Source organism: Mchenga conophoros, linkage group LG3 (assembly GCF_057382185.1).
Source record: "Mchenga conophoros isolate Kocher_MC1m ecotype Shallow Benthic linkage group LG3, M_conophoros_male_GT1.1, whole genome shotgun sequence".
Lineage (NCBI taxonomy): Eukaryota > Metazoa > Chordata > Actinopteri > Cichliformes > Cichlidae > Mchenga > Mchenga conophoros.
Genome location: NC_140528.1, coordinates 39244710 through 39259120, shown reverse-complemented (window position 1 = coordinate 39259120; position 14411 = coordinate 39244710). Strand labels below are relative to the sequence as shown.

The 14411-nt window shown below is 41.1% G+C and overlaps 1 protein-coding gene across 1 annotated transcript; it reads left to right on the top strand.

The window, feature by feature from the left end:
• The first annotated feature begins 4311 nt into the window (after positions 1–4311).
• Positions 4312–10368, top strand: LOC146578572 (uncharacterized). The gene is made up of 2 exons (XM_085268707.1): positions 4312–4532; positions 5015–10368. The coding sequence occupies exons 1-2, from the start codon at positions 4515–4517 to the stop codon at positions 6341–6343; spliced, it is 1347 nt and encodes a 448-aa protein (XP_085124833.1). The 5' UTR covers positions 4312–4514; the 3' UTR covers positions 6344–10368.
• The last annotated feature ends 4043 nt before the right edge of the window (positions 10369–14411 follow it).

Sequence of the window (14411 nt, the reverse complement as noted above, 5' to 3'; positions counted from 1 at the left end):
TTTTTATGTATGTGGCCCTTAGTGAAAAAAGTTTGGACACCCCTGAGGTACAGGATCATCAGGAGGTCCTTTGTCCCTCTTTGGAGGAAACTCCCACTGGGTTTAAATCTTGGACTCTCCATCATTTGACCCTTAGAACTGAAGAAGCTTCTCAGATGAGAGGTGAAACGTCTTCAAGCAACTCAAAGAAGTCCAGACGCTTTTCTTTCCAAGCTCCTTAGACTACGATGACCTGGATGACTAAGAACCTTCACAGACAGATATATATATATATATATATATATATATATATATATATATATATATATATATATATATATATATATATATATATATATATATATATATATATATATATTAGGGGTACAACGATACACAAAATTCACGGTTCGGTTCGGTTCGATACTTTGGTGTCACGGTTCGATATTTTTTCGATACAAAAAAAATGTTCATGCCTTTTTAATTTGTCATTTATTAAAATTATAAATATATATTTTAACTCAAAAGTACAGTTTTTAAATTTAACCCTAACCCTTGTGCGCGTTTTTTATTTTGACAGCGAATGCGCACCTGCGGACCACTTATGTGCAGCCCTGGTTATTTAGCTCGTCATATTGCAGCCACAGAAATAATTTTGTCCATGAAACCATAAAGCTGCACTTTCTTTTTGCCTTATAGTCTCATTTGTCATAACTTCTCTGTTTTGTGGTAAGCTTTTCTTTGGCTGTCACTTCTTCACCCTGACCTGTCTTATTTGGCTCAGCAGAACTAAAATATATATTCTGCTGCTTTTACACACGGACTCACATAAGCTCAGCGATTCTCTGTGCGATCAACCTCTCACATATTTAAGCTTGCTGCGGGAGATTTCACTTGTCATGTTTGCATAGTAAGCTAACAATTAATAAGACGATGTCAGAGGAATTGGTGCACAAATTATCATCACTCACAGATCAGTGCTGTCGCTCTCTATACACAGTTCGCACGATTGCAAAGTGAAAGCAAAAAAACAAGCGCAAATTCAAACGCGATTTCAATATGTCACATATTGACAGTGGCTCACCGATGCCAATGACATAATTACCCAGCTACATTTCTGAAAGAATGCAAAAGCATTGACATATATTTTTCCTTCCTACAATAGCCCGACGGGCAGGGCAGAGATAGATTTTGGTACCCCGACTGAAAAAAATCGCTAGCTCCGGGACGTCGGGCTAGCGATATTGCGAGCCCTGTATCTGATTGAGGAATCACTCATCTTTGGAAAAGAGAGTTTATTACAGAGAAATGTCTCTTTCCAAAATAAAAGCTATACTATCCGCTTCTTCTGGGCTATATTCTCAGCAGCATATTAAACAGCTGTCTAAATGACTCGGCTAAAGTTAGTAGCATGCTTGCTTTTTTTTGTCTGCTTCCACTTGTCTTTGCACTAGGATGATGTCGGCGTAAATGTGCAGTCATATTCGTTGTGTTCCCACTAGTGCTTTCAGGTTAATCTCGTTGAAATGACCTTAACGCCACAACACGGCAAATCTCCGTTAACGAGCTACCGCCGATCACCCTGTGCATGGGGCTAGACGGCCAACACGTTAACGAGCTAACTGCGCTAACACACTAGTTCCCACCCATGTAATTGAGCATTGCATGGCACATCCAACATACTGTTTTACTTTAGTCCATGACTCGCTTACCTTCAGGGTCATACGTCACATGAAAACCAAAATAATTCCAAACGCCAGATCTGAATGAGAGTGGTGGAGGTCCATGTTGCTGAGAGCTTAACTTCTATCTTGCTAGCTTGCCCTGCGCTCTTCCTTCTGACTATGCTGTCTGTGTTGAGCGCTCAGTGGATCTGCGCTCGACAGTGCAGCCTAGGCGGAGTAGTCAAACGCAGATTCACTGAGCGCTCAACACAGACAGCATCGTCAGAAGGAAAGTTGATAAAATAAATTACAAATTTTGTATTGTTCGATACATATGCATATCGAACCGAAAGCACTGTATCGAACGGTTCAATATCGATACGAATATCGTTGCACCCCTAATAAATAAATATGTATATATATATATATATATATATATATATATATATATATATATATATATATATATATATATATATATATATATATATATATATATATATATATATATATATATATAGCCTAGGCTGCACTGTCGAGCGCAGATCCACTGAGCGCTCAACACAGACAGCATCGTCAGAAGGAAGAGCGCAGGGCAAGCTAGCGAGACAGAAGTTAAGCTCTCCTTACAACATGGACCTCCCCCACTCTCATTCAGATCTGGCGTTTGGAATTATTTTGGTTTTAATGTGACGTATGACCCTGAAGGTAAGCGAGTCATGGACTAAAGTAAAACAGTATGTTGGATGTGCCATGCAATGCTCAATTACATGGGTGGGAACTAGTGTGTTAGCGCAGTTAGCTCGTTAACGTGTTGGCCGTCTAGCCCCATGCACGGGGCGATCGGCGGTAGCTCGTTAACGGAGATTTGCCGTGTTGTGGCGTTAAGGTCATTTCAACGAGATTAACCTGAAAGCACTAGTGGGAACACAACGAATATGACTGCACATTTACGCCGACATCATCCTAGTGCAAAGACAAGTGGAAGCAGACAAAAAAAAGCAAGCATGCTACTAACTTTAGCCGAGTCATTTAGACAGCTGTTTAATATGCTGCTGAGAATATAGCCCAGAAGAAGCGGATAGTATAGCTTTTATTTTGGAAAGAGACATTGTTAAGTCTAATTGTTGAATGTTGCCATTGTGTTTCTTAAATTTGTATAGTCTTAGTTTAAGCAGTAGGATCAAAGCCATTCCTTTGATCCTGACCACCTCTCCAGCCACTCTGTGCTGGGGGAGGTTTTATTGTAGATACATCCTAACTTGAAGATCTGTTTGATGTTTGGTAGAGCTTCCTACCCTTTGTATGGTTTCACTGTGTTATCTTTGGTAAACCATACATTGGGTGTGGGGGAAGACTACCCTCTTTATGACCAAGGATGTTGTTCCTGCTTTTAGGTTTTATGACCCTTTGATCAAACACACACACACACACACACACACACACACACACACACACACACACACACACACACACACACACACACACACACACACACACACACACATTCTCACATAACACCCACACACACACACTTACATACAGTGCCTTGTCTTTGTAACCAAAGGGGGTTGCAAGGGGAGGTGTTTTGTAAACTATTGTTTGAAGTTTGTCAATAAAAGGCGGCGAGAGGAGGCCACCAGCGTGGTCATTTCAACGTGCTGGTCACAGACGAGAGGCCTCCCTTGCGCAAGAAATCGATCGAACACTGTTGCCTTGCTTTTCTTTCATGGGAATAAGTCCTGGATACAGCGGGGTCTGAGTTTAGACCCAACAGACATTTCTCTGTAATAAACTCTCTTTTCCAAAGATGAGTGATTCCTCAATCAGATACAGGGCTCGCAATATCGCTAGCCCAACGTCCCGGGGGTAGCGATTTTTTTCAGTCGGGGTACCAAAATCTATCTCTGCCCTGCCCGTCGGGCTATTGTAGGAAGGAAAAATATATGTCAATGCTTTTGCATTCTTTCAGAAATGTAGCTGGGTAATTATGTCATTGGCATCGGTGAGCCACTGTCAAAATGTGACATATTGAAATCGCGTTTGAATTTGCGCTTGTTTTTTTGCTTTCACTTTGCAATCGCGCGAACTGTGTATAGAGAGCGACAGCACTGATATGTGAGTGATGATAATTTGCGCACCAATTCCTCTGACATCGTCTTATTAATCGTTAGCTTACTATGCAAACATGACAAGTGAAATCTCCCGCAGCTTAAACATGTGAGAGGTTGATCGCGCAGAGAATCGCTGAGCTTATGTGAGTGCGTGTGTAAAAGCAGCAGGATTTATATTTGACTACGATGACCTGGATGACTGAGAACCTTCACAGACAGATATATATTTTAGTTCTGCTGAGCCAAATAAGACAGGTCAGGGTGAAGAAGTGACAGCCAAAGAAAAGCTTACCACAAAACGGAGAAGTTATGACAAATGAGACTATAAGGCAAAAAGAAAGTGCAGCTTTATGGTTTCATGGACAAAATTATTTCTGTGGCTGCAATATGACGAGCTAAATAACCAGGGCTGCACATAAGTGGTCCGCAGGTGCGCATTCGCTGTCAAAATAAAAAACGCGCACAAGGGTTAGGGTTAAATTTAAAAACTGTACTTTAGAGTTCAAATATATATTTAGAATTTTAATAAATGACAAATTAAAAAGGCATGAACATTTTTTTTGTATCGAAAAAATATCGAACCGTGACACCAAAGTATCGAACCGAACCGAACCGTGAATTTTGTGTATCGTTGCACCCCTAATATATATATATTGTATTTTTTGTGTGTGTCCCAGCTGAGTAACAGGAGTCTGGTGGAGCAGCAGAAGGACAGTTTCATCCATTTGGACTCAGCTCAGCCACTACAGAGGAAACAATGACTTCAACACAAAAGGTGAGAAAAATATCACAATTACACTTTTTGAAGCTGTGTGCACAGCTGTTTATTTATTTATTTCATTTTATTTTACCTTATTTTTATTGAAAAACCTGTTAACATCAGCTTTATCTTTTGCATCCTGGGTTCCTCCATATATACAGAATCTACATTCACAACCAAAAACCACAGAAGTTAGAAGGAAATACAAAGATCATATTTTATAAGCACACATTGAAACAACAATATCATCAGTTGAACTTGCAATTTCTTATGCGTAAAAGATTTTCTCCACTGATAAATATTTCTTCAATAATGTAATTTTCTTTACAACTCTCATTGTGTCACATCATTGTAATGTGATACTGTCACCAGAAGGTGATGGTAACACACCAACAATGTGTTTGTTGACATGTTTGATTCCACCAACGGAGGGAGTTTCAGTTTGTTCCACGACTGCATTTCACTCACTGCCGCTGTTTGTATCTCTGTCACTGCAGGACCAACATGGAGCGAGAAGTCAGCGCTCTCAGGAGGCCGACAAACCTCACAGAAGAAAAGGAGAGAAAACCTACAGCTGTGACGAGTGTGGAAAGGCTTTTACCCAGTCTGGAAATTTAAAAAAACACCAAGTCATCCACAGTGGAGTTAAACCTTACAGCTGTGATTTGTGTGGAAAGTCTTTTACCCAGTCTGGAAGTTTAAAAACTCACCAACTCATCCACAGTGGAGTTAAAGCGTACAGCTGTGAGTTGTGTGGAAAGTCTTTTACCGAGGCTGGAACTTTAAAAACTCACCAACTCATCCACAGTGGAGTTAAACCTTACAGCTGTGATGAGTGTGGGAAGGATTTTACCAGGTCTGGAGGCTTAAAAAGACACCAACTCATCCACAGTGGAGTTAAGTCATACAGCTGTGACTTGTGTGGAAAGTCTTTTACCTTGGCTCAAAGCCTAAAAACACACCAGCTCATCCACAGTGGAGTTAAGTCATACAGCTGTGACTTGTGTGGAAAGTCTTTTACCCTGGCTCAAAGCCTAAAATCACACAAACTCATCCACAGTGGAGTTAAACCTTACAGCTGTGACTTGTGTGGAAAGTCTTTTACCGAGGCTGGATGCTTAAAAAAACACAAACTCATCCACAGTGGAGTTAAACCTTACAGCTGTGACTTGTGTGGAAAGTCTTTTACCCAGGCTGGAAGCTTAAAAATACACCAACTCATCCACAGTGGAGTTAAAGCACACACCTGTGACTTGTGTGGAAAGTCTTTTACCCGGGCTGGAGAATTAAAAATACACAGACTCATCCACAGTGAATTTAAAGCGTACAACTGTGACTTGTGTGGAAAGTCTTTTACCCACGCTCAAAACTTTAAAGCACACCAACTCATCCACAGTGGAGTTAAACCTTACAGCTGTGACTTGTGTGGAAAGTCTTTTACCCATCGTAAATGCTTAAAATTACACCATATCATCCACAGTGGAGTTAAAGCACACAGCTGTGAGATGTGTGGCAAGACGTTTGCTCAAAATAGCGACTTACAGAAGCATCTAGTTACCCACTCTGGAATTAAGGCGTACAGCTGCGACTTTTGTGGAAAAAGTTTCAGCGACAAACAGTACCGAAATATTCACCTACGGTTTCACACTGGAAATGATGTTTCCCGCTGTGATCAGTGTGGGAAACTGTTTGCAACAGATGCACAGTTACAACAACACATGTTTATCCACACTGAGGAGAGACCTTATAAATGTGACCTGTGTCAGAAGACCTTTAAATCTCCACATCACCTGAAAAAACACCAAAAGACCCACACCAGAAAGTAACTCTACAAGTGCAGTTATTGTGAGGATGTATTTATGTTTTATCTTGTAATTTTAACCTGATTGTTTGGAACAAGTCTGATCAGTAAACTTATGGAGTTATACTGAGTGTTATAATGTAAACAGTAAAATGTAATTGGACGTTGGCAGAGATGCTCTTTGTTTCAGGCGACATTCAGGATAAAAACGTTAAAGGAATTCCCTGACTTACACTGTCTTTGTTTAGAATCAGAGCGACACAGATGGATCCAGTTCTCAACCCTGTTGTCACTGTGGTGGTGGGAAAGCTTCTCTGTGACCTTTGTAGAAAAACTTCCAATCATCAACGGGACCTTAAACCACAAACAAAGCCACACTGGAGACAAAATGAACTACTGCAAAGAATGTGTGAGAGGCTTCCACACACCAAGTACATTAAAATACATGACCTCTCCACAGTGGGGTCAAAAAGCACATCTGTGACCAGTGTGGGTCATCCTTCACCACTGGACATAAGCTCAATGAAAAACCATAAGGGAATCCACACTGTGACAAAAATGTTTGCCCTAGACTGCAGTTTATTGTCACTTTGCAGTTTCCATGTCCACTTCATAAGGTAAAGAAAAAGCATCCTTACATCTTAGTACAGGGGTGACCACCTCCAGGCCTCAAGAGTAGGGATGGTTACCGGTATCCGGTACCACATAAACTGTAGTAACCAGACCAGAAAGCAGCACACATTTTGGTGCTTTTTTTCCCTGAGATGTCATACACTTTGGATTCTAGCCAATCATTTTACGTTTCCCAGGATAGTAGGCGGGCCCAGGTATGTACGTTCTTTTCCAGCAGAGCTACAGATTAAAAATACCCAAGGCGAAGTGGCTGTACTTCACAGCAAAAGATGCAAACTAAGCAGCCTGCAACAAGTGCTTTAAGGTGATACTGTGCAAAGAAGGTAACACCTCAAAATCTGGTGAAACACCTGGCGACACATAGCGTTTTTTTAAAAGCCAATAAATGCACCGTATTTGATAGCTTGCACATCTACTGTGGGTGTAGTGCATGTTATCGAACCTGGAGTTAGCAACATCCCCCCAAAACCCGAAGAGTAGAGTCCTGGCCCCTAGCCCTGCCAGTGTAGCAGAAATTATGATGGATGATGATGTCAGTGCAGCCTTTCTTCTCTGCGTGAGTAGCTTAATGTTGTTCGTGTGTAATTTACGTTGAGTAGGCTAACCACGTTATTATATTAATGCATGTAAGGTGAACTAGCAAACATCATCGTATTTACATGCGGCTGTCTTCTTTTTTGATGGCAGATACTCCCTTCACCCTGGCCAAAAAGGCCAAAATGACCAAAGAAAAAGTGGAAAACAGTTAAAAAAGAGAGGTTTTTGGACAAAATTTGTGTTTTTTCCATTCTTTAAGCACTGCTTCCAGCCAAGAGTGATACCATATATGCCCTGTAGCTGCAGAAAAGGCTAACATTGTTATCTTTTTACGAACAACAGCTAAACATAAGAGGTTTTGTGGAAAAAGTTTGTGTCCTCTATTTTTTAAGCACCGGTTCGAGCACTGTTTAAGTACCGGCACGGATTCAAATGTACCGGTTTGGCACCAGTATCGGATAAAACCTAAATAATACCCATCTGTACACAAGAGCCAGTGTCTTTTAGGTTTTAGATAACACCCTTGGTCAATACACCTGGTACAGATGATTAGTTCATTGCCAGGCCTCTAGAGAACTTCTAGAAATGCCGATGGGGTAATTTTTCCCAATTAAGTCAGCTGTGCCGGATCAAGGTCACAAACCTGCAGGAAACCAGCTCTTGGGCCTGGAGCTGGCCATCCCTGTATTTGTGGATACAGTTTCAGCAACAATAGAAAGACATGGATTTGTGATTAACTTGACAATGTCCTGCATGATAACCATATCCTGGAAACACATGTCAAATTCTGCAACTTTTAAATTCACTGTAGATTTCCTCGCCTCTAGTGTGCCCTTTAATGGCAAAAGTATGAGAAACAAGTCTTCAAAAACCTTTTATAGCGCTTATATAATCAGCAGCTCAGAATAACCTGTCGAACCTGAAGCAGTATAATATGTTCAGACTGACAGACGGGGTCATAGGTGCAGTGATGCAAACGTTGCACTGATCTGTTGTCATGAAGAGAGAGTTGAACGTAAAAGTGAAGCCGTCAATTTACTGGTCAAGCAACGTCACTACCCTCATCTGTGGTTTTGGCTAGTGACCAAAGACTGAGGTCATGGATACATGTGGTGGTAATGAGCTTCCTCTGAAGGGTCAAAAATCCAATCAAACTTCCCCCTTTTGAGCTAGCAATTTGGCAACAGGTGGAAGAAAAAACGCCCTTTTAACAGGAAGAATCCTCCATTAGAACCAGGCTCAGGGAGGGGCGGCCATCTGCCGTGACGTGTTGGAGTTAGAGAAGGAAACAGCACAAAGACATGCTGTGGAAGAGAGCCAGAGAATGATTTAATGCAGAGAGGTCTATTAACATATAGTGGGGGGAAAAGGTGACTGAAGAAATGACATGGACACTGTTACGGTCGCTGACCTCTAGTGACTCTCCCTTTGTAGAAGAGGTTTTTTTTTTCTCCTTTTCTTGTGTTGCAGGTCTGCCTCATGAGCCGCAGCTGAGGTGTGTTCTAGCTCATCAGCCAGAGCATATAGTTTTCCATCCTAAACTGCCACACTCCTGCCACTTCCCCAATTTCTGCCAGAGCTGTGAGCTGTAGTGTTTTGGGCAGCGGGCCTTAGTGTGTATGTGTGTGAGAACTTAAAGCCTGTGGAACTTTGGTTTCCTTTCTTTTATTGTAAGCAAAGGTGTGCCCTTATTGTGTTAATTAGTTCATCATTGTGGAAGCAGGTAGGGGTTCTCTGCCATTTTTGTTTCAACTGTTTTCTCCTGTTCTTGGTTAGACAGGGAGCTCAGCCATTGTATTTTGTTTTGGTTAGTGAGTACTTGGTTTGATTTCTAGCTAAAGGGGGTGTTTTGTTTGTTGTTTTGGCCTTGGAGACCCTGAAGAAAAGAACTTCCCTGTGTTTGTTTTTATTGTAGTAGTTTTGGGCAATAAATCTTGTTTAATGACATCTATTAGCAGACATCAACAGCAGATCCAGGATATGTACTGTGTCCACCAAAAAACTGTTTAAACACCATGAAACAGTTTCAACCTATTAACAGCAAAGACCTGGAGGACATCTTAGGTCAACTGAACTCCTCCTCCTGCTGTTTAGATGTCCTGCCAACAAGTTTTTTCAAAAAGGTCTCAAAGACTTTAGAGTCAGACCTGTTACAGATCGTCAACTTTTCTTTATTATCAGGTGTGTTTCCAGAATCACTAAAAACTGCTGTAATCAAACCTATACTGAAAAAGGACAATCTTGACAAGACACAAATGAACAACTACAGGCCGATCTCAAATCTCCCGTTTTTAAGTAAGATCATTGAAAAAGCAGTTTCCCAACAGCTCAGTTACTTCTTAAAACAGAATAATTGCTACGATGCCTTCCAGTCAGGTTTTAGACAGAACCACAGCACTGAAACCGCTCTGACCAAAGTGTTTAATGACATATGTCTGAATACAGACAGTGGAAAAATGTCAGTCCTAGTTTTACTGGACCTCAGTGCAGCATTTGATACAGTTGACCACAACATATTACTCAAACGACTGGAGAACTGGACAGGTCTTTCAGGAACTGTACTAAACTGGTTCAAAACATACGTAGAAAACAGGAAATACTTTGTATCAATAGGTAACTTCACATCTGAGCAGACAAGTATCACATGTGGAGTTCCCCAAGGTTCCATCTTGGGACCCCTTCTGTTTAACATCTACATGCTCCCACTGGCACAGATTATAAACAACAACAAAATAAACTATCACAGCTATGCAGATGACACACAAATATATATCACAATGTCACCAGGAGACCGAGGCCCTGTACAGGCTCTTGGTAAATGCATTGAGGAAATCAATGACTGGTTGTGCCACAATTTTCTCCAACTAAACAAAAACAAAACTGAGGTAATAGTCTTTGGCGCCAAAGAAAAACGATTACAGGTCACCAGAGAACTTCAATCTATACATCTAAAAACCACAAACCAGGCGAGAAATTTGGGTGTAGTGATGGATGCAGACCTAAACTTAGAAAAACACATTAAGACAATAACAAAGTCAGCTTACTATCACCTCAAGAATATATCAAGGATAAAAGATCTGATGTCTCAACAGGACCTGGAAAAACTAGTCCATGCATTCATCTTTAGTAGGCTTGATTACTGTAACAGCATCTTTACAGGTCTACCTAAAAAATCAGTCAGACAACTACAGCTCATTCAGAACTCTGCTGCTCGAGTCCTCACTAAGACCAAAAAAGTGGACCACATCAGTCCAGCTCTGAGGTCCTTACACTGGCTGCCTGTCCGTCAGAGGATAGACTTTAAAGTTCTGATGCTGGCCTATAAAGCTCTGAATGGTTTAGGACCAAAATACATCAATGACCTCCTGACCCAGTATGAACCATCCAGATCCCTCAGGTCATCTGGATCCGGTCTTTTATCAGTTCCCAGAGTCAGAACCAGACACGGAGAAGCTGCATTCAGCTTTTATGCTCCTTATATCTGGAACAAACTCCCAGAAAGCCTCAGATCAGCTGAAACACTCAGTTTATTTAAATCCAGATTGAAGACTCACCTGTTCTCAGCTGCATTTGAATAAAGCACCATATCCACACTTTAAGCTTAAATTTCAAAACTTACATTTAACTACTGATTTTATCTACTGTTCTGATTTTATCTGTTTTGATTTTATATACTGTTGTTTGTTTGTTTGTTAATTAGTTAGTTAGTTTATTTGCTTGTTTTATTCAATTTTAAATCATGCTTTTTATTTGTTCTTGTTTCTAATGTCTCTGTAAAGCACTTTGAATCACCTTGTTGTTGAATTGTGCTATACAAATAAACTTGCCTTGCCTTGCCTTGCCTTGCCTATTCTCCAGTAGCTCAGGTGTTCTTTTTCACTTTGCGTTACCCCTCACTCCAGTCAACACTTCGTTTTTAAGTGGGGCGTAACAGACATGTTGAAATCAATTCTCCAACAGAAAGTAATTGATCTAGATTGTGAATATAAGGAGCATAATATAATAGATCCAGAAATAGATTCTGAAAGTAATTTTCTTTCTTCTTTTGTTAAAAATTGTAATTATTTCACACAGGAACAATATGAAAAAAAAAAAAATCAACCTAGACGGGAAGCTCTCATTAATTCACTTTAACAGCAGAAGTATGTATTCTAATTTTGATTTCATTAAGGACTACTTGCAACAATTTTCTCACCCCTTCAGTGTTATAGCCGTCACTGAAACTTGGTTCAATGTCCATAAAGGAATAGATTTCTGTTTGAATGGATATGATTTAAAATACATGAATAGATTAAATAAGGCGGGCGGCAGGGTTGCTACATATGTTCTGTAGAATATTTAGCTGATTTAAAGTTTAGAAATGTGTTAAAATATAATGTAGAACTGTTGTAGAGACACTGACACTGCCCTCACTATAATAAAGGCTGATTGTAGGAGTAGATTGTAGACCTCGCCCTCTGAGTGGAAATTCCCCAGAGGATGTCTTAGGGTGGGGGTCTCAAGATTTGTAACTGTGGTCTGGAAGTGAGAGGGGTTTTATGACCTCTAGGGAGTCACCTACACCCACAGTGTTTTAACGGTCACACACACACATCCACACGCACACTCACTCATGTGCACACACATACACACAGGTATGCGCACACACTCACTCACGAGCACTCACATAGACACAGACACAGAGTTTCCAGCACACCGTAAGGGGTTTTATGATGGGGTCACCTCTATAAAGCTGGCTGTAACTAACAAAGGGGTGAAGATTTTTGCAGAGGGACACCGGCCTCTCTTCCCTTCTAGAAGTGCATGCTTAAATGAAGATAAATGAAGATGAAAATGACTACTGAGTCCGGTGCCATCTCTGGACGCTCGAGGAATGAAAAGAACCGGGGTAAAACTGATTTCTCAACAGTTTTGGTGCCGAAACCCTCGGGATTCGCTCTAGGCCCAGAGATGAATTGGCGGAGCTGAGATCGTGAAAAGAGGCGAACAGAGAGCTAGCTCACATGATTAAAAGGTAAGCACGACCTGTTTATTTTCGAACCGTGCATATTGTTTAAAGCCTAAATTATCTGTTCGCTAAGTTGAACGTATCCCAGTGTAAATTCACTCAGTAGAAAAAAAGGCGGCTAGCGTCCGTCTCAGTGCGTTAAAGCAAGAGACTTTTGTAAGAACTCCAAGTTGATGTTTAGCGCCCCGTAAGAAAATCTCAGTGCGTTAAAGCAGCAGATTTTTGTTACGGATTAATAGAATCGGTGTTTCATCCATCTTAGTTATTAGGAAAAAAGTGGCGGTGATCCGTCCTCTTGCGTTAAAGCAGGAAATTTGTGTTACTATTAGTTAGAAAGCGGGGCCGAAAGGCTTTGTCGCCGGCTAAGGGCCGTGTGCGCTCCGAGTTTGGCAACTCCACCCTTGGTTGGACGCGTCCTTGGGATTTGCCAGGTTGGTAACCTGGGCACTGAGGGCGCCCTAAATAACTAAAGCTAGGTGTTGGATCCTAGTCGTGGTTGATAACCTGCATGAGAGTGGGGGCAAGTTGCTTTGTTAGTGAGAGAACGACTGCTTGGCTCAGCCCACTGACTGCAGTGTGTGTAGACTGTGTAGTGTGTGTGAAAGCGCCGTTAGAGTCGGCGTCTCGTCTGAAGTACGGGAGTCAATTGAAGTAACAAAAAGAATTCGTGTCTAAAAGTGTGTGTTTGTGGTGTGCAGAAATCGCGGTAGGAGGCCGTGTTGCGAATTGTTGGAAACTGAAGTCAATTGGGGAGTTTAATTTGGTTTTATATTTTTTAGGGGAAGAGAAACCGCGGTATCGAGTCCGTGGCGCAGTTTGAATAATTTGTGAGGTGCACGAGCGGACGGCATCCGCTTTGTGTGCCGCTTAGGGTGTTGTCCGGAATAAGCAGAGGAAGAAGTGTCTCGCAGAAAGTTTGAATGGGACTGCGAGAAGCATGAAGTGTGTGTGAGCCAGCCTCGAGGGGCGGGTTCACAGGTGGAACGAACGAAGAGCAAAATGTGCGTGTGTGAGAGAGAAAGAAAAGGTGGGGGCGAGTGACCAGCCCGTGAGTGTGTGTGAATTCCTTGATGACAAAGAGGGAGACAAAGTACATTAGTTGATTTTTTTGTGAAATAATAAATAGTTAAGAAATCGTAGTGATCAAAGAGGAGAAAGTGAACTAAAGTAAATAAAGCAAATTAAAGAGTGGATTAGTTATAAAGTAATGATAAATTAATTGATAAAATTAACAGTGACATTTAAAGGTGATCAAGTACTCAAGGGTGAATGGAGAATTTGATTGCTGACTGTATGAGAGCTGTTGGGGTGAAAGGAAAATGAGGTTGGAGGAGTGAGTTAACAGGTTAATATGTGGGTGTAAAACAATGGGGTGAAAAAAAAAAGAGAGAAAGAAAATCATGAAAACAAAGAAAATAAAAAGTGTGGAAGTGTGAGTGGGAAATTGTCTCCAACTGGGGGAAGCAGTGACGCTACAGGTCACCTTCTTCCCCTGCTGGACACAAAAGAAAACATAATTTGGAGTGTTGTGGATGAAAATAATTAACAACAAAATCAAGAAGATTTTTGTGTTTGCGGTTAAGACCAAATAAAAATTTCATTTTTGGGGTTTAAAGTCAGTAGAGTTCAAAACAAAATAAGCAGAGATGTGTTGCTTTATGAGTGATGAAAACATATGCAGTCACAGTGAATAATGAAAGTCTCTCAGTCTGTCGTTTACAGGTGGGGAACGGACCTGGATCAATTCTCCACGGGCAGCAGTCGGAAGAAAATTATAGGTTAAGATCATTAGAAGAAATAGAAACACCCAGCCAGAATTTTTTGGCTGAATTGTTTTGCAGTTTCCCGTCCTCATCCTGAACAAGCAAGCTCCAAGGAAGCTCTCCCTGAAGACACAGAGTGCAGTTTCAGAAGC